Source organism: Trichoplusia ni, chromosome 12 (genome assembly GCF_003590095.1).
Source record: "Trichoplusia ni isolate ovarian cell line Hi5 chromosome 12, tn1, whole genome shotgun sequence".
NCBI lineage: Eukaryota > Metazoa > Arthropoda > Insecta > Lepidoptera > Noctuidae > Trichoplusia > Trichoplusia ni.
In genome coordinates this window covers 3378913-3399909 of record NC_039489.1, presented here as the reverse complement: position 1 = coordinate 3399909, position 20997 = coordinate 3378913, and the positions used below count along the sequence as shown (strand labels likewise).

The following is a 20997-nucleotide window of genomic DNA, read 5'->3' as shown; positions in this document are numbered from 1 at the left end:
TTGTCTCAGTCGTCTCCTCACTCATATCAAACAGTCAAAACCCGTGCCCTGTGATTCCAAAATTTTTCATCATTTCTAAATTTATTGTGTAAAACTTCAACATGGTTCCGTGATCGTATCTTCTAAATCAATACAATATCGATCAAAATTCTAGTTTTTTCAGACTAACAAAAATAAACTAAGGTAAGTTAGCTTCGATTACGTAAAAAGCCGGCTAAGAGATCAAATTAAATTAATATTATATGCAAATTACACTGTAAATGTTGCAGAAAATGCAATACACGTATGCAACATTATTTGTATACTGTCGGGCTTAAACAGGCATTTGACAGTATTGATTTGTTATCAATCAAAACATTACTAATCATTGATTTGATTAAAATTCAAAGTCTTTCCATTGTATGCATATACTACACATGGCCACTTAACTATGATGGACATATGGTCTACCAGGATTAGTCACAGAATTGATATATGAAATTATTTTTGTAAAAAAAAACATTCTAGCAATGCGTTGAATAAATGTATGCATATGTGAATATAGATGTTGCGCCGACCCCAAATAAAATAATTGGGATAAGGGCAGGGGAATGATGATATGTGAATATAGAATGCAACTAAAGTTTAGCTACATAATTAATTTTCACTATAGAAATATTCTAACATGCTTAATTATTTTATTTCGGATTTCAGTTACTTCAACTAGTTTTCCCTTTAAAATCAGATGTATATTTAAGATTTGTTTAAAATTTTCCACAATAATAATTATAATATGTAAAATAATGTCTCTATATATTCAAATATGCTGCCTAGGCAAAACTAGTTTGATAGTCCCCTGACCTACAGCGTTCATTATGTTAATATTGTTATTCAGTATTAATCTACTACTTGCACATGATTATACACTGTGTCATAAAAAATAAAGTGTTTTACGTTAGTATAGTCAATTCTAAATATGTCACATACACTCAGATGGTTAATACTTTCATGTTCAGAATGTGGTATATCGGGATGCGTTGAACTGACTTCAAAAAAGGCTTTATTAACTGTCTACCAATACACCATTCATTTGTTTTGTTTATATCTAAATTATCTCGATGAAATAATCATTGTACAATTTGTTTTTGATTATCTGGTTCCTGTATTCTTAAATACTTTAATTTAGGGAATGATTAGTGATGAAAATGGTGTAAATTCTCTTTGAAAGTCAAATAAAATTTGTTCTATTAATCAGAAATAACTTTTTCTTAATTCTTAGTTGGTAGGTAATACATAGTAAGTGAGCAATATTTTAGTTTATTTATCTTGTAATAGAATTTTTGTTCATTAACTTCTATTGACTTTTAAATCTTATAAATCCATTTATTACAATCAGTATTAAGGAAACCAATGGCTTGAAGCTAAATACAAAATTGTTAAAAATAAGCAATCAAATTGTCCCAAAATGTTCACAAACTGAAAAAATATGGTAAAAGTGAAAAAAAGGTCTGATCTAAATCTTTCAAGATACCTATGTAACATGCATTACGTAACCTAACTAGAAACGCCCCTTCCGCCCTTAATCGTCAGTACTGATTTTCGACCCTAATACCACCCTTTAAAGTAATAAAAATGTAATTGTGTGACAGAGACGCCGCTTTACGTCGGGTAATAAGCCCTCTCGCTTCCACAAATGCAATAGTGTTACTTTTTGGGGGGTTTCGGTAACCGCCCTGTGTGGATCGATAGCGCGATAATTGGGTCGTGGGTGATCGCTCTCTACGTTCAATAGCTCACGAAAGCCTACAATTCCGGTCTCATTGAAAATCCTAGACTTTCCTTGCTACGACACAAAGTCGACAAAGAGATATGCATGAACATAATAATTGATGGCTCTTTTTTGTTTCGATATTCCCATATATCACAGGAAATTCCTTTGAGATATTAATGTCATAACACACCAACATCCTAAAAAAGTTATTTGAAAAAGAATAAGACATGCATTATTTAGCGTTCTTACTTCGGATTCTCGATTTGATCTGTGTGGTCATGATTATATCTTGATAGTTTTTCGTTTATCGTACGTTGTCATCAGTACACTGTTACAACGAATATCTTATCCGACGATTGACAGTTTTGCTGAAGATGTTCTAGTCAAATAGCTATGAAATTGACTTTAAAATAGGTGAGCTATAAATGAGTCTTACCTTCTTCGGGGCCTATCTCAACCTCTTAAAGTAACGTTATTACAGTTTTGGAGATAGACGCCGCTATATACCGTATATTGTACTCTTTAAGACATGACCTCTCAGCCTCTTCTCGTTCCCCGCTCTTAGCCCCAATATACGTGATATGTCAAATATACGTGATTGGAAGGGAGAAACTCCTCAGGATTTCTTTAACGTAGAGATAGCCAAAGTACACATTAAAATAGTCCTTCGACTGATAGCTTCACCGCAAACCATGTAGTTTGTTCCCAATTCTACGACATGTCGTTGCTGTACGTGTAAAGCTTTATTAACGAAATTTTTTTATTTTTCAGCTAAAAATCATCAAAAATGTCTCAGCCTGCACAGCCTAAATCTCTTGCAGCTAATTTCAAGTAAGTAGTGTAGTTTTGGTCGTATCTTTGTAAACAATAGCTGACATTCAGTACTTTTAAAATTATAAATTTGTAGGAGAAAAACTTGTTCGACTATCTCTATAAAATCCCAATACCCTCTAGTATCAATGTACAAATTTACCGTCAAGTGGGGGCTAACATGACTTAAAAAATGTTACGTAATAACGATGATAGAAATCGCTCCTTCTGAAGATGATGTTTCCTTTCGATTAGCAGCGATGTAAACACAGTCTGTCAAGGAACTAATGGAAATGAAAGGAGTCCCCTGGAGTATGCCTTGACAGATAGGAAAGTTTCGCCATCACCAGCACCTTCTGCCTATCGTTGGACCGATGGCCATTACCAAAAAGCGTCGACAACCAGTCAGGTATATTACACATCAATAAATTCCATGTATCGTAATAAAGTCTTCAGTGCCCTTTATAATCGTTTCCATCACTTTCTTGACAGATTAAACGTGTTTTTCTTACTAATCACAATGCTTTGATTAGACAATGTATTACCGGTACGCTGATCTCGCCTTAGATCCGCGCCAGTGGAACCGTAATTTACATTAGACTTGTCATGCCCATACATTTGAGCGATACTCTCGGCGCGACGCAGCGTTATCGCTTGTAGAAATGTCACTTGTCCAAGGGGACGCGCAGGAAGAATACGATTGTGTTCATTTGCGACCACCAACACAGGCAGAGACCTACCCATACCGGATACCCACTCTATGAAGTATACATATTGTTTACAAATAGTATAGGCTATCTACAATTTATTATTGCAAATTACCAATCTGCCTACATACACATTTACTGCACATTCTCCAGTTACATAGCGAGTTCCTATGTCACGACAGTGGCCTTCAATATAACGATGTATTATTGCTCTGTTTTGGCCTCATAGTCGGCAAATTATGATTGACACGTTGAATGGTTTATTTTTACATATTCAGTCCTAGCATGAGTTTCCATAATGAGATGCAAATAACCAATTGTGTATGGACACAACTTTGTAGGACATTAGTTAAATTCTTTAACAACATTGTGATTTTAAGTGTAACTATGAAATTGAGAACAAAATGTTTCTTTTTGTACAAATAAAGCACGGTAGTCGTGATTACGTAAATTTTGTTTGAAGTGTACTTAGATAACATATCTATCTTCTTCGGTCTGTGTATTTACTATTTATTTTTATCACTGCTAATAAGATAGTTATATTTGTCTATTTACTTAATCTCTAACCAGTTTAACTCGTTCATATAAGTAAGTATCGTAAATCCACATAGCATATAGACCAAATATTCACTGGCACTCGCCCAATCTTGCCTTTCAAGTGCCTTTCGCAAAGGCTGCATTTGGGGCGTATACCGACCGAGGGATGAGAAAAGGGGTAACGCAAGCAAGGTTTTTGAACTTCACCTCGTTGTTTTACATAACACCTAGGTATATACAATACACGTAAAACAGAGTAAAACTTTAATTGGGTGATGATAATTCCTCTGTAATAGTATCACCTACCTAATGCCAAGGTGAAGCAATTACACCTATTGGAATCCACCAACGCTTACCGATACAAATGGCTGATCTTAAGTGAGATTACTTTCAGTCAGTCAGTGGATTTTTGTGTTACGAGGGTTTTAGGCTTATAATCCAAAGAAACGTCATTGAAAAACAGCGTTTCTGTTAGAAACACTACGTTGCACAGCTGTGTGGATCCTCACACTACCCTCGAGAACTGAAAACGGCGAATCATAAATATTATTAACAAATTCGTAAGTTTTGCAAGGAAATTGTGCTACTATTTTTACTGTGCTATTAAAATCGGACTCAAAAGGTCGACAAAAATGTTCCCGTGGGGGTAAAGCAAGGAATTCAGTACGATTTGATAAATCGATTATACTCTTATTCCAGGAATAAGTGTTATCATTAACTTTATTGCGAGTATTTTGTACTACACACAAAATTCAGAATGTATATACTATTGTCACTGAAATATAATTAAACCAAGTTCGCATTTGAACAGATATGAAACTGATGTTAAGATAGTGGACGAGGATTATGTGGCGTACTGCCAAATACCTATTAAAAACACTCTTACATCTTATTTAACGATTTCAGATACTGTCTTGAATCTATCTGTGTGTTGGTACGTTGATAAATAAAATGCCTTGTTACGTAATACTTTAGGAGATGTTACTTTCACAATCTTACAGTTCTTATCTGATTGCAAGGACTTGTTGATAATGTCAGCGGTTTCTATTTATATGCTATGATCTTGAAAGTAGAGGGCAACAAGTGTTCTATACCTATGTTATTTGTTACTGAGGCCATATACACATATTTTTATTTAGAATGCCCGCCTGCCTTTGGACTTCTAAATTGCTGTAACCTTACACCTGTATAACACATAAATGTAATCATAATATTTGAATTTGAATATGATTATGTAATTGAAGAGCCTGAGTCTTTATTCATGACCTGACACAGTGGCCGTACAGAATACTCTTCACAATAATTCGCCTTAATTCAGTCAAAAACTAACCACTTTTTCTCATTTTTGAGTTTGAAAATACTTCTGAAACTAAAAATAAAACAAATATCTGAAACTTTCGATTCCCTTTTTCTGCAATGTTTTTTTTAATTACAATTTTTATTGCAGCCTCATACCGAAGATCGTCAACGGCGGTATCGCTGGTATTGTGGGCGTATCCGTCGTATTCCCTCTGGATTTAGTAAAGACACGATTGCAGAACCAAACTATTGGTCCAAATGGCGAGAAACAGTACAAAAATATGTAAGTTATATCCGAATACCGGAATTTTCTTTCTACTGATTGATTAGATATAAAAGAGTGAATAAATTAACAGCTGGTATCGCAGACATGGTTGTTTACATTCTGTAAAGTGTAAATTGTCCGTATGTATGCAAAATGGAAGCTCACGAAGTCATGACAAATCTGTGAATGTTTTTTCTTTAAGCATTAAGTCGTGGTAAGCTCTTATGCACCAGGTTCCGATTTGGACCCAACGCAAGCAAGGCCCGATGTTACCAGGCAGCCAACACAACTGACAAACGACGACGAATCCTGAATTCCAAAAATTGGAATCTGAAAACGCCAACCCGCAGTGAACTAGCGTGTTAAATATTAATCTTGAACAAAAATAAGTAGAAAGTTTCTAACTAATACAGTTATCCTTAAGCATCCTTGGAAATCACTATTGTTAACATTAAATGTGTAGTTTACTGCCCTTGCTTTGCGACGGTTATTATTTTAAGTAGAATCTACTTGGATCAGAAAACTGGTACATTACACAGTGGTAAACTGAATACAATTATATATTTTTATCTGGTTGATCAACCATTGTTGCGTATGGAGTGACTTCGTATTACAGAGGCTTATCTAGCCATGTGCATGATATTAAAATCTTAGCCATACATTGTTCTCGACACTAGATCTTAAAGGTTAAAACCTTCCATCAACAAGATAAATATAAAGTACTAACGTAAACCAGTTACACATACAAGATACGTATTTCTATCTTAGTTAAAAAAAGAGGATTTTGTCAAAAGTAAGAAGACACTTACCTTGTATCTGAAAAAGTTGATTTAAAAGAGGGACAAAATATTTTACAAAATGCAAGATCATTTTGTATTAAGAAGTGTATCCCTCGAAGAAAAGGACGAAATTTACATGTTCCGATTTACATATAAGACGAATTATTTTAATTATTATTGAGTACTCAGTGCTGCGAGATATTTGCAATTAAAGCAAATAACTCAAGCTAAAATTCATCTTTCAGGCTGGATTGCTTCAAACAAACCTACCGCGCCGAAGGATATTTTGGCATGTACAGAGGATCAGCTGTTAATATTTTACTCATCACCCCGGAGAAAGCCATCAAATTGGCTGCTAACGATATGTTCCGGTACTCCCTTTCGCTAGCAGATGGGTACGTAAAAATAATGTTATGCTTCAACCTCAAATACGTTCTAAACAGTATCTTTGAAAAAAAACCTGTCCAATCCTTGTAAAATATAATATACTTTCCCAAAAATATTGAAAACAAATTGCTTCTTCAGATGACATCAAAATATATTTTTATTACACAGAAATTTGGAAAACTTCCCTAGACGAACTAAAATCAATTTTAGTTAGTTTACGCTTTATCTATACTCTCCCTAAAACTGGATCAGTCTTTTCGGCATGAAAACGCTATCGGCGTATAATCGCGAGAGACGTACTTCTAACAATTACAACTGAGTTATTTTACTTTTAGATCTCTACCAGTGTACCGTCAAATGATAGCTGGTGGTGCGGCCGGAGCATGTCAGATCATTATCACGACGCCCATGGAGCTGCTAAAGATTCAGATGCAGGACGCTGGCAGAGTTGCGGCGCAGGCTAAAGCTGGTGAGAAAACAACAACAAAGACATTCGATTTCACTGATTTTGTCGTGTTTTTATAATGTAGTCTAAGTTTTATTTAAATTTAATTATATTTTAAATTTAATTATAAAGAATGTAAGTTCCTTCATAAGACGTCAAAAATATGCAACCAATTTAAAGGTGAAGGATTCTATGGTATGTTTTAAAACGTTTTTTTCTCATGCGAATACTTTCAAAGCAAGCAATATGTTATCTTTTCGTCTGTTAATTTGCTTTTTATACACATAAATTCAAAAATACATAGATGTGTGCCGGGATTTGAACCTAAAAACGTTGAGTTAGCAGTCCAATAGCCATACACTAGGCTATATCACAACGTTAATTCCAGTATACATGTTTGTTTGTTTGTATTACAGAGGGTAAAACAATGCCGCGCATTACGGCAATGCAAATTACCAGGAAGCTCCTCGCAGAGAGAGGTGTCATCGGGCTGTACAAGGGCATCACGGCGACTGCAGCCCGGGACATTTCCTTCAGTGTTGTCTACTTCCCATTGTTCGCCACGCTCAGTAAACTGGGAATTAGAAACGAGAAGGACATCACGCCGCCCTTCTGGTAATTGAAATAATTCACATTTTGGCTGAGCTGTTGGTATATTGGCTAGACGTCTTTACTATTATAATGTGTTATGAACATGTTTATTTGTTCGGTGCGTGTGTGCAATTTATTTAAAAAAGTATGTGCTAACTCATTAACTATGCTTAGTTTGAGACTAGATGGCGCTGCGAAAAAGTTGAGGATTAAAATAAATTTAGCTCAAAGTTAAATATTACAGCGAGTACAAGAAAATTGTGTAATCAATCTTTTTATAATTCAATCAAAGGTATTTTCTAAATACACTGAAATACACTTTTGTCTCTGACCATATGTATATCTCGTGCACCAACTAAATTTATTTAGGATATGAACTTAATCGATGGTTGACCACGAATAGCTAACCGGTCGCTGTGTATACAGGTGGTCGTTCCTGTCGGGATGTGCGGCCGGTTCCACCGCCGCGCTAGTCGTCAACCCTATGGACGTCATCAAGACGCGCATGCAGACGCTTACCAAAGGCAAGGGCGAGAGGCAGTACTCCTCCGTTTTTGATTGCGCCAAGTAAGTATACTGTTGTATTATTTAATTTTATTCAGTCGAATATGAATAATAACAAACGGTAAAGGAAAACATCGTGAAGAAACTTGGATTCCAAATATTAGAATCTGAACTCGCCAACCCATAGTAAGCTCGCATGGTGATCAATGCTCAACCTTTCCCTATACAGCAGACCCAGCAGTGGGACGTATACAGGCTGGTAATAATATCAATATCTGTCCTGATGTCTTCACTAAATTGTGTATATTTCGACCACATAAATATTAAATTTGTCTAATAAACTTGAATTTTGTTCAATGATATTGTCATGTACGGTATTTGTAAACGCCAGGACGACGTTGATGCACGAGGGCCCGACGGCGTTCTTCAAGGGAGGCATGTGCCGGATGATCGTGATCGCTCCACTGTTCGGCATCGCTCAGACTGTCTACTACCTCGGGATCGCCGAGCGCCTGCTGGGCTACCCACTCGTCAGGGCGGTTTGAACCAACACACACATACTTCACCCTCATACTTAGCTTTCTGTTTACTCTTTATTTTATAAGCATACTTATTTGACGTTAGGCAGTCCGTTTTAAGAATACTTATAGGTTCTTTTTAAGCCTTTATTTATAGATAGAGACAATCGAAATGAAATGATTTATTATATAAATAGGATCAATAATATTATTTTTTAGGAGTCACTTGTTTGAGCTCGATGCTGTTGATATTACTAACTTACCTGGAAAGTAATGTCGAAACAAACTCAGTGGTCTCATTGAAGGTCCAGAAAATGAAGTTTCTTTACCAACTCCTGGACTGGTCTTTTAAGAGAGACTAAGGCTAACCAGCATCGACAAGCCTTTGATACTCAATAATTTTTGGGAATGCCTCACAACCCGCTATATAACCACTATAATAAGGACAGTAGCACAATAAAAATATCTCAGAACTCACTCACACTACCGTCCTAAAAATAAACTAAAATAATGCTCATAGAAATATAATATACAAAAATAGGTTTTTGTGCAAAAAATAATACCAATTGGTGATGCATTTAAAAAAAGAAACTTAAAACAGCTTAGGCAAAAGCATTAAAACACTTCACAAAGAATAACATATTCTCCTCCATCAGTTATATACCAACCTATAGTAAAACCTAATAACCCTAAAGGTTTTGAGTGAGTCGAATCATTTTATTTTACCTCTCCAATTGGCTCGACCTATCAATTTTTCTCACAATAATGTTGATATTATATTTTTTAATAATTTACTACGCGTCTGGTTTTTGTACTGCCAGCAAATTAATGAATTATTTATTTTGTGCTGTGTTTCATTAAGATAATAATTAGGGTAGTATATTAAAAACGCTTCTATATACAAGTCTCATGACATATAAAAATAAATATTTGAGTGATATCCATGTCAATAAAGTTTATTAAAATGGACAAAATTAATCATGGCTATATATTAAAATGTTAAATGCAATCTTGAATATATTATTTGTTTTTAGGCATTTTTTAATATCTTTAAGCTCAATAAATCTCTTTAGACTTCTTTAAACTTTTTCTTTATATTATTTTTACAATCAATTATTTTATTTTCTTAACTTTTTGTTTATTTAATTCTTAAGCTTGAAAACGTTTCGCACTATTTCACATAATGTTTTTTTTTCACATTTGACACATTATCTCTTTGCTATATATTGTACTGTTTCTTGCTGCTGTTATCTCTTCCTATTCTATACTTTTCTTCGCCACAGTATCATCTGTATCTTTTATAACTGTTTTAAAATCAATACTTACAATCTAAATTATATTTTTTCTGTATCAAATCAACTTTTTTATGCTTATTATGTATTTTTTTTTAATATTATGACTACTTGTTAATAGCTAATCCATCCTAAATATGTGTATTTTAACCAGTGCTAAAGGGATTTGAATGAAATGTACGATCATGTTAGCTACTAAAAGCTTATGAAGGTTATCTTATTAGTTATTGTCAATTATCGATGACATAATGCAACTGTTTCTTGTAAATATTTTTCTGGATTAGGCCGTTTCGAAAAATTATGTTTGTAGATGACCGGCTTTTAGGAAGTTGTGAAAAGACACTTCTCGACAGCTAGTTACCTGTTTTATGGGAAAGACATTAACTTGTATTGAATTTCAGTGTATAAGAAATATTCTCTATGCACGGAATCTCTGTCACTGAACTCGTAATCGTGTATCTTCCGTTAGTTAATCATGATAATGCATAGTTCGTTAAAGTCGTCAATTTCAATGTAATGCCAATACTATTAAAAGTGTTTTTATCTTGAGAATGACCCTCGGTCAGTGTTTACGACAATAATAAGTGTGTAGTATGAAGTTTATGAAACATTTTTGATGTATTGTCAATTAAATAATATTGTTTTTAATATTAAGAATGTTTAATGGCTGTTCCATAGTAATTTATTCATTGTTACGGTGTGACGAAAAATTGTTATCACAGGGCACTTCTGAAAAGTAAAAACAAGCTTTCGATCAAACTAGAAAGTCATTATTATAATAATCTATAGAAATAAAATTGTAAACATCGTAAAGGTTGCACTGTAAAATTAAAAAAAAATGTTTAATTTATTTTGTTTTTATTTTATACCCCCAGAATCAGTCCACGAAAGTAGAAAAGCAACAACACAAAGAAGCTCACAATAGGTTAAATGATCAATTGCGAGATAGACACCGTCTGCTGCCACAAAAATACAACTGAAAATTTCAACTGTCAAGCTGTAAAAGTTGATGAGATAGATCCTGTCGGCAGATGAATAGACAGTGAGGCCTAAGTATTAGGCTCAGTGCAGACAGAACGGAGCGCAGCGGAGAAGATTTTGATAACGCACTTGAAAATAAACTTTTAAATTATTACAATAAAGTGCATAAACGTTTGAATCTGATAAAGAATGCTCTAAGATACGTAAGAATCCCAGCGCGGCAGCGAGTCGGCGCTCGCGTCGTACGCGTATGACGTAGTAGTTATACAATTGTGGAAGTAAAAGGTTACGGTTACGAAATATTTTCTCTTAATAACGGACCCATTACAATGAAATGTAGAATCACATTTGGCTGTTACAGAACATACAATTGGCCGGTTCCTAGGTCACGTTTGGATCGCATCCACACGATAACACAAAAAACACGATACACACCGTCGTAGGTATGACTGCGTATCGTTTTTTTAGATAATAATATGATTAATTTTATTATTTCGCCGGGCCTGGCCGTTTCATCATCTCCAACATACGCTATTCGATCACATGAAATTCCGACATAATAATTTATTAGATAGTAAGAAATAACCATTTTTTGGTCAAAAGACAATGTTCAGAAATAGTCAATACCTACTCTATATAGGTATTTTAGTTTTAGATGATAGCGGCATTAAATGTAGCCGGTAGCCGGTTATGCGCTATTTGCCCCATTAAGGGTTATATTGATTACTCTTGTGAAATCTAACGTATTTCTTTCAATTTACTTCCACGCAAGGGCAATTTGAATTGTAAACTCGTCCATAAGTTGTGTATTTCTATCCTAACCTACAGTGCCCAAACTGTCGAAAGTGGGCTGACCATAATATGTGTCCAAATAAGAGGGAGAGATGTGCCGAAATCGTTGCAAATCGTAAGAAAAAGGTCGTCGTCGAAAACGTAGTCTAATGAGAGTGTTAAGGGAGACAATACACAGAGAAAGGCCAAAAGAATGTCCGAGCAAGACCTTTGCCCAGCTGTGGGACAGTAGAGGTAAAGAAAAAAACAAATTTAGCTGAATGTTAAAGTGCAAATATTATTTCAACCTCTTGGTAACATTTTAGCGGCAGATTTATTTATTTAATTATCACACTAATCACAATACAGGTTACTTAACCTAATGCGGTAGCTAGGACTAAACAAAGGTCTAAGTATTTATGTGAATCTATTGAACTATCAAACTCTGTGCTATCAAACAGAAATTGTGCCCCTGTCAACATCTTTGTCATATTTTTTTTTGGCGAAGCGGGATTTTTTAAACGATTTAATTTGTATACTTTTTATCCAGGATTTTATTGAACGTAAGCTGAATAAGGTAATTATTGTGTTTAAAATATATAAGACTCTTAAAAAAACAGATAGGTACTTTACATTTTTATCTAGCATAGTAGTGGAGCGCCTGGGGTTTTGACCTCGGAAAATTGCTACAGTGAATGAATATTTTTGGACGAGGTGGCATTTTCTTTCTTATACTATATCTTGCAAAGTTTACCAAAAATTTTCTTGTGATTTCAATTTTTTCGAGATAAAAAATTAATATTCCAGCATACAAGGGTTCCAGTAAATAGCACGACATACTGCAGGGGATGATAGCTGGGGTCACTGTATCAATACAACACAATATATGTTCAGCGAAATCTTACGGATTTACAGTTTTACATAATTTTCCGAAATATCGAAAAATCTCTACTTACTTTGAAACAGATTTTTAAGCATCTCGCAATGAAAAAATCATTTCCTACTACTTTTTTTACATCAAATTACTCGTGAATAGTTACTTTACTCATTAATAAGTCTTTTTTCTATCAAAGACAAGAATGTTTTCAAGAAATACTATTGTTTGGTTAAATTTGCACATTATTATTTTCTTAGCACTTAAGTTTCACCTACAGTGGTGAAAAAAAATGTATGTGGCAGTTTTGTACAACGAACTGCAATTGTGAAACGAATGCAAACCAAAATGCAAAATACAAATACAAGTGGTCTAACTAACGCATAAGCTTCACTTCATCTCATGCAATGGTACCTACAGCGCGTATTTCTACCCTGCACCCTCCAGGGAGCTTTCAAATAATGTACTGTAATGACGTAATGCAGTCACGAAACTCATTGAAGAAGCTTGTCAATTGATTGATGCAAAGGCTTATAAAATAATCTCTGAAATGGCAACTTATTTACTAAATTTAGTAAACGAATTGTTTTTTTAAATGCGGTTTTTAGGAAAAGTTGTTGTTTATGTGAATAAAGTAAGGAAAACACCGGTCAAATGCGAGACGAACTCGCGACGCTGGGGGCACTAAACTATCAGAAAACATATAACCCATCAAACTCCTGACCTACGGGCTGTATATAAACTCCGACACGGAAAAGAAAAGAAGAACAAGACCATTAGTCATGCTTGCCTTTTTTGGTAACGTATTTAGTAGTTTTTAGCAGTCCTTACGAATAAATACAAGCTTTATGAACGTTTCTTACAGTTCTTAACCATCCAGAATGCCAAATACCGTCCCCCACGACGCCACACATCCAGACATCCATCGTCCAACCCGGTTTGAGTAAGTATTACTAGTAAATGATAACTGTAGCGTATGTGGATGAAGATGATGATCACATCTTATAGGATATCGTCCACTGCGACGGCTTTACGCCTCACGATAGCGACGTATAAGTACCTATATAACATTCTACTTTTAGTTCGAAGTAAATCTACTTTTAATTCGATAAGTAGCTAAGCATGTAAAATGGGAGTTGAAGTTAAGTTAGCCGCGCCCTAGTTGCAGTGGCAAAGAAAATATATAAATGCACATATTCGTCAATCACAGGTTAAGCTACGCTTGATACGGTTGGTCCGTGGATGGGTCACCATACCGAATTCGTTCGTATTTTGGAAGGCACGTTCTATTATTGGTCTCAGCTGTGTGTGATATCTTTGGCAGTTGCGGCGGTTAGATACGTAGTTGCCCCTTGTAAATCTTTATTAGGTCTTTAATCTTTTCTTAGCTACATCTGGTTTAGAAACCGACCCCAACAATCAACAAAGTTGGAAAAATACTAGGGTGGTGATGATTATTTATATCCCGTTTAATTCATCTATCAAATTACAAAACTTAATTTTAAAATACTTGTTTTTATTCGACTATTATTTCTTTAGATATGTCTATTTCTAAATCCCTACTAATATTATAAATGTGAAAGTAAACTCTGTCTGTCTGTCTGTCTGTCTGTCTGTCTGTTACGCGTTCACGTTTAAACCACTAAACTGATTTTAATGAAATTTGGTACAGACAAAGTTGACCTTGAGAAAGAACATAGGATAGTTTTTATCCCGGACTTTTGAAGAGTTCTCTTGGAAACGCGATATAACCGACATCGACGCGGGCAAAGCCGCGGGCGAAAAGCTAGTGTCCTATAAAACCACATTTATTATTTCAGTCTTGTACCGAAGATCGTCAATGGCGGTATTGCAGGTGTAGTGGGCTGCATCTGCATATTCCCAATTGACTTAGTGAAGACACGACTGCAGAACCAAACTGTGGGTCCAAATGGGGAGAAACAGTACAAAAATATGTAAGTCGTATAATTATTCTTACTTAGGATTTATTTATTTTTCCTTGAAATGAGAATTAGTCGTTGTTACCTACGGTAATGGATGAAATTAAGTCCACCACAAAAAAGCGATTACATATTTTACTCCCAAATATGGAGAAAAATGATTATTATTACCTATAATAATCATGTCACGTCAGTGTCAGTTTCAACGTTCCAATATATATTTTAAACGGTTTTTCTTTCAGGATAGACTGCTTTAGACAAACTATACGTCGAGAAGGATATTTTGGCATGTACAGAGGGGTGGCGGTTAGCGTCTTGCTCGTTTCACCAGAGAAAGCTTTTAAATTGGCCGCTAACGATGTTTGCAGGTGGCTTCTCCTTAAACCCGACGGGTACGTAATGTTTTCTTTTTACCATCCCTTCATTTGTCGTCTTCATCTTCAGACATTATACAAGACTTGAATTTTATTCGTTGCCTACAAAAGAGCTTTGGTTTTTTATTTATAACAAATTATTGTTGTCTATAACTGTGTTATGGCAAGTATTTTACTGTATTTGACTTGTTGCTCTTGCCTGTACGCGGTGCTGGGGTTCAGGTAATAAGATTGCTTTTTTCGTAACCAAACTTTTACTTATGAATTAGTTTATGTAGACAAACAATCATTATAATCAAATCATAAGGAAATTGGTGTCTTCAGTAAAGTTCAGTTCTGTTGCCCGCGACTTCGTCCACGTGGGGTTCAGCTTGCAGCACGCGGTAGTTCATGTTGCCGTGGGAATGCCAGGATAAATGGGTGACCCCCATTACCAGGAGGTAGCTTAGAACCAGGAAACCAAGAAATAGCTCTATGCTGCATATATAATGATAGAAGAAAATAACTATAGATATAGAAAAATCCCAAACAGCTAAAACTATAGTCAATTAGATTGGATACTGACGTGACCGTCGGTAAAACAGTACAACGGTATTACAGTTCTCTAGGGACTGGAACTGTTTCATTACTGAATCGCTAGATAGCGTTGAAACAATTTTTCAAAAAACATTTTTTTCTTAATATAAAGTATGCTAAGTTACTTCTAATACCTCGCAAGAAGATGTGTGCAAAGTTTCAAGGTGACCGGTTGAGTAGCTTTCGCGTGAAAGCGTAATAAACAAACTTACTTTTACATTAATATATTAGTAAGAATGTTGTAACTTATTTATAGCTTATACTCTTTTCTTTAGGAGTCTTCCGTTATACCGTCAAGCCATATCTGGTGGGGTGGCAGGATTTTTCCAGATGCTAGTCTCGACCCCTATGGAACTGTTGAAGATCCAATTGCAGGATGCTGGTAGAGTTGCGGCGCAGGCTAAAGCGGGTGAGAACTATGATGTATTTTTCATTCCTTTTTCTTACTTACTGTTAGAGTGAATTTCCAAGCATAAAATAAATATTTTGAAATTATTTGACATTGAATTAAATTGATCAAGTTTCTAATGTAACGGATTATTGGACGTACCTGGACTCCAATTCTGCTATTAACAATGGCCGATGAATCATTATGAATGAAATTTGGCTTAAAATTACAATTTTCTTATTCTCCTAAGAATTTTTCTACACAATAATTGGAAATTCAGTAGGGGACGATACACTCAATGTCAATATAATCAACTTCCAATTATTGTATTGGCAAAATGTTAAGCATTTATATAATGCCAATACAATAATTGGAAGTTAGAGAATAGGAAATATTTTCAAATTTTATTCAATTGCTATTCATTCATCCTCCGACCAATGCCTATATTTTGATGTAGCTGCTCAGGCATCGGTTCATTAATATAGCATACGCATCCTTGAGCTTAATATCTATGTACTTTTAAGTTAAACCTGTTTTTTTTTCACAGAGGGTAAAATAATGCCTCGCCTTACGGCCAAGCAAGTGACTATGAGGCTCATTTCCGAAAGAGGTGTATTCGGATTGTACAGAGGGATGTCGGCTACTGCGGCACGAGATATCGGTTTCGCTGCCCTGTACTTTCCGCTCTATGCCGAACTCAGGGATATGTACTCTCTGGCCGATAAAGACCATGTGCCGCCTTTTTGGTAAGCCATTATTGCTCGTCATTTTTGTACGAAATTCTTATTTGTCATCTACATTGTGGTTAGTTTCTTCGTGGAAAAAAATTAGAGGAATTTAATTTTTACGATTGCTTTCCTCGAAAAGGTTCTTTTAGTGAACAACGGATATAATGCAATTTTAAATAGACAAGAATCATATTGAGTTCACTTTGGCAAAATATTGAGCAGAGTGTACACACATGCTACTTCAAACTAAAGAAATTGTTTACCAACATATCGTTGATCATCTATCTGTGCAGGTGGTCGTTCTTCTCGGGCTGTGTCTCCGGCTGCGTGTCCGGGCTCGCCGCCACACCCTTAGACGTCATCAAGACACGCATGCAGACGATCAAAAAGGGCAAGCACGAGAGGCACTGCTACAGTATTATGGGTTGCGCCAGGTTAGTATTTATTTGCCCCGGTGTTTTGTGCATAAACCTCTCACCAATCCCCAGGGCAAAGAAAGTACATGAGTATTTGGAGTATTTGCCCAGGTTAAAAAAAGCTTTTAGGCAGGGTTTTATTACCTGCGATGCTTAGCGAAAGCTTTCCCTGATCAACCCTGGTAACAGGGTAAAATATATATTTTGCCTGGGATGTAAAATTTCTGACAAAAAATGATCAAACATAATGACAGCAAAAGGTATAACAAGGGTTTCTTCTCTTCGGTGGATGTATTATTATTATTATTATGAACGGTTTACTCACGCGTATTAATCGGGATTGCCCAACTAGTTTGTGACTCAACCGGGCTCCTTAATCTAGAGCTGACGCAATGGCACAATCCCAATAAATGCGCGTAGTCCAACCATAAATTAATAATTTCTTATTGTACTTACGGAAGTTTAATTTAACAGACAAATCATGAAGTACGAGGGCCCCTTGGCGTTCTTCAAAGGTGGTCTGTGCCGAATCTCTGTGTTCACACCGCTGTACGGCATACTGCAAGGTGTCTACTACCTCTGCATCGCCGAACGCCTGCTCGGCTATCCGCTCCTTAGGGCGATTTGATTACACGAAGCAATCCAAACATGCTTCACAATCAAACCTAGATTGTATTGTATATTTTATATGTATTCTAACTTGACATAAGTGTCAATTGGATAGCAGAGAGGTATAGGTTACCATGCCTATACCACTGTGCGCGAAGTGACACGCGTTTGATGGGACCCCACAGGGACAAATATTAGTGTGATTCGTAAATATTTGCTCTGAGTCTGAGTACTGAGTCACTATGTATGTGAATTTGTATGTTTGTGAACCTTACACGATATACCCGCATATGATTCTTATCACTAAGTAATGTCTTTTTAAATAATTTTTAAATAATCTTTTCTCGATGCGTAATCTTGTACCCTTAAACTACTGCTAACTTGCTACTTAACGAATATAAGGCTCTCTCACCTCAAGTAACTCGGATGAGTTAATTAAGGTGAGAGAGCTCAATCAGCTCAATCATTTATGGAAGTTTTGTTAAGCTCGGGTTTGATGAATGTTTCTTCGATCAAAGGTATCGTGTTCTTCACCCCGGGTATTTGTGAAATTGAGCTCTTAACTTTGGGCTTGACGAATATTCGGCTCTCTGACCTATCACATCCATCACCAGGAGTATTTGTAAAACTTTGCCCTTGATTTTGGGCTAGACCAATATTCGGGTCGCTCACCTTAAGCGTCATAATATATCCTCTACCTCGGGTATTTTTGAAATAAGCTCTTGACTTTGGGCTTGACGAATATCCGGCTCTCTGACCTTAGGACCATAACCAACACCTCGGATATTTGTAAAATAAGCCCTTGACCTCTGGGCTGGACAAATACTCCGCTCTCTGAAATTAAGTGTCACATCCATGATATCTATCACTTCGGGTATTTGTGAAACTTAGTCCGACCTCGGGCTCGATGAATATCCGGCTCTCCGACTCTAGGATACAAACTTTCACTTCGGATATTTTTGAAATAAAGCCCTTGACTTTTCACTTTGGGCTTGACGAATATCCGGCTCTCTGACCTTAGGATCATAACCTCCACCTCGGATGTTTGTGAAATTAGCCTTCGAAGTTTTGGGCTTGACGAATATCCGGCTCTCTGACCTTAGGATCATAACCTCCACCTCGGATATTTGTGAAATAAGCCTTCGAAGTTTTGGGCTTGACGAATATTCCTGAACTTAAATGTTACAGCCATGACATCTCTAGGTAGGTATTTGTGAAACTTAGCCTCTGAACTCGGGCTTGACGAAAACCAGGCTCCCTCACCTTAAAGTCATTAAATTAAGGTGAAATTAAGGTCTTGACTTTGAGCTTAATGAATATCCAGTCTCCGATCTTAGGAACATATCCTCCACTTCGAATGTTCACGAAAATTAGTCGGACCCCGGTTAGCCGACCTTAGTTATTATAACCTCTACTTCGGGTATTGAAGTTTTGTCCTTTATCGTTGGGCGTGACGAATATCCGCCTCCTGACCTGGAATCCTTTTAAATTAACACATTGAACCCGAGCTGCATCGAATTGTAAATAGTTATTAAAAATACGTAGTCTTGATTCACGTTCTTTGGCTTTTTTTAACAGATCACACACCCGTTATCCTCAAAAGCAGGGTTTAAAGCAGTAAGAAGTTACAAACATGCAAACATACGTAGAAATCTAATCACAAGTTACGCTTTGACAATTTGAAAGTAATAAAGTTTTTCCCAGGTTTTCTGGGACCGGGACACGAAAATTGTGTTTACAACTTTCAGTTCGCCACGTGTTCTCGAGTTCGACAAGTTTGCGTATTTGCTTGTTGTAGATTCACTACATTATGTCGTATCCCCGCCCGATGAGCTATAACCCGAAACACGATGATCATGATTTACCCCAAGGGGTTGTCCTTTTTATATCCTGGAGAACCAAAGATAATTTTGATAGATTAGATTTAATTTTTAGATTATTTTATTATTGATTTATATATGTACTTCTATTTTACTATTGTTATAAAAAAAGTTCAATATATTCATAAAAAAGGTTGCTTTCGTTGCTTTTTATAATGAACAAAATGTCATTAATTTAATTTTGGAAAGCAATGTTGAAGCTAGCCTCCGAGAGTTGAAGCTTTAGAAAAATGTACAATAATGTTACTATAAGAACATTATTGTAAATTTTAGATTATAGATTTCTCCAGTAGGTTAGGTAGGTAGGTACCTATAGATTAGTAATGCATTTATAGGACCTTACACCACTTCAGTATGTTAATGAAGCATGACTGCACACTACACAGTGCAGAGCGGCTTCGCTCTCTTAAACAAGTAGGTACAATAACAATACAAAATATTACAGAATTGGTGGTAGGTCTGATGAGCCTTGACACCATCTTGATACGATTGCTGCATGCTTAGGTTTGTCTAGACTATAACTCATTTGGGATAACCTTTACAACCTGCATGCACAAGTGTATGAATTTAAAGACAATTGAAAAATGTACCTTTATTTTTTTTTTGTTTAATTACATACTTTTGTTTTTAACCGATAATAAATGAACATGAACATGATTTTGGATTTTATTTTACCTTTCATCTTCTTATTTATTTCATCTATTACTTTTGTTACATTTATAAACCTTTAAAGCTCAAAATGTTGAGCTTTGTCGCTGGAAAAAAAAGATCATAGGTAATTAATACACTATAGAATAGAGAAAAGAAAAGAAAAAATAAGCGGTCGAGACAAGTCGATGTAAATTATATAAAAGTAATGCTGCAAACGGTATCTAAATTAATTCCCGTAAATAATGGAATCGGACAAGGCAAATACTTTAAATATTTCATAAATATTCGTAAAGTATGGACACAATGTACATTTAAACCATAATTTTGTTTCCTCATTGTACAGTTTTATCGAGCTTAAAATGTACCTATGTAACTTTTAATCACACTTGTTTCTACATAATAGCCAGTTCACAATTAGATTATAGATATTAATGTTTCGTTTTACGGGAAATTTAAAATAGGGTCGCTCGACCAGATTGTCGTTGCAAACGAGCGACGACCGACTCCATGAAGCAGCGAATTTCGAGTGGCGGGAAATTTAAAAATGGGGTCACGTGATCATATTTGTTGCTGGAAAGGAGCGACCAGCGACTCCATGAGGCCGCGCCAGGTATCGAGCGACAAGCGACCGTATGAAGCAGCGACTTTTCGAGTCGCGGGAAATTTAAAAATGGGGTCACGTGATCGGATTTGTCGCTGTAAACAAGCGACGAGCGATTGCGTGCGGCTACGCCTTTAGGGCTTTGTGTTAAAACGTCACCCTATATCCAACATCAACCAACAGAATGAAAATGTTTCTCTATTAAAGGATCTGAAAACGAATAGTACGAGTAGTATATGAGAATAGTAGAAGCGTGTATATTATAAAATCCTGGTGATACTTGCAGTCTCGATAGGAGATTACAGAATGCCATTTGATACGTAC

At 35.8% G+C, this 20997-nt stretch overlaps 2 protein-coding genes across 5 annotated transcripts; both read left to right on the top strand.

Moving 5' to 3' along the window:
- Positions 1-14: 14 nt before the first annotated feature.
- LOC113499393 (mitochondrial glutamate carrier 1-like) lies at positions 15-9094 on the top strand. Of its 4 annotated transcripts, none has more exons than XM_026879868.1 (8): positions 15-183; positions 2522-2581; positions 5252-5386; positions 6393-6542; positions 6870-7003; positions 7396-7594; positions 7997-8137; positions 8466-9094. In XM_026879868.1, the coding sequence occupies exons 2-8, from the start codon at positions 2538-2540 to the stop codon at positions 8617-8619; spliced, it is 957 nt and encodes a 318-aa protein (XP_026735669.1). In that variant the 5' UTR covers positions 15-183; positions 2522-2537; the 3' UTR covers positions 8620-9094. The 4 variants fall into 4 exon arrangements, with proteins under 4 accessions (XP_026735669.1, XP_026735670.1, XP_026735671.1 ...); XM_026879869.1 differs by lacking the exon at positions 15-183 and adding an exon at positions 2063-2164; XM_026879870.1 differs by lacking the exon at positions 15-183 and adding an exon at positions 2819-2969.
- Positions 9095-9304: 210 nt separating this feature from the next.
- Positions 9305-19461, top strand: LOC113499392 (mitochondrial glutamate carrier 1-like). Its single transcript, XM_026879867.1, has 8 exons — positions 9305-12213; positions 13376-13453; positions 14331-14465; positions 14693-14842; positions 15676-15809; positions 16336-16534; positions 16810-16950; positions 17407-19461. The coding sequence occupies exons 2-8, from the start codon at positions 13392-13394 to the stop codon at positions 17558-17560; spliced, it is 975 nt and encodes a 324-aa protein (XP_026735668.1). The 5' UTR covers positions 9305-12213; positions 13376-13391; the 3' UTR covers positions 17561-19461.
- The last annotated feature ends 1536 nt before the right edge of the window (positions 19462-20997 follow it).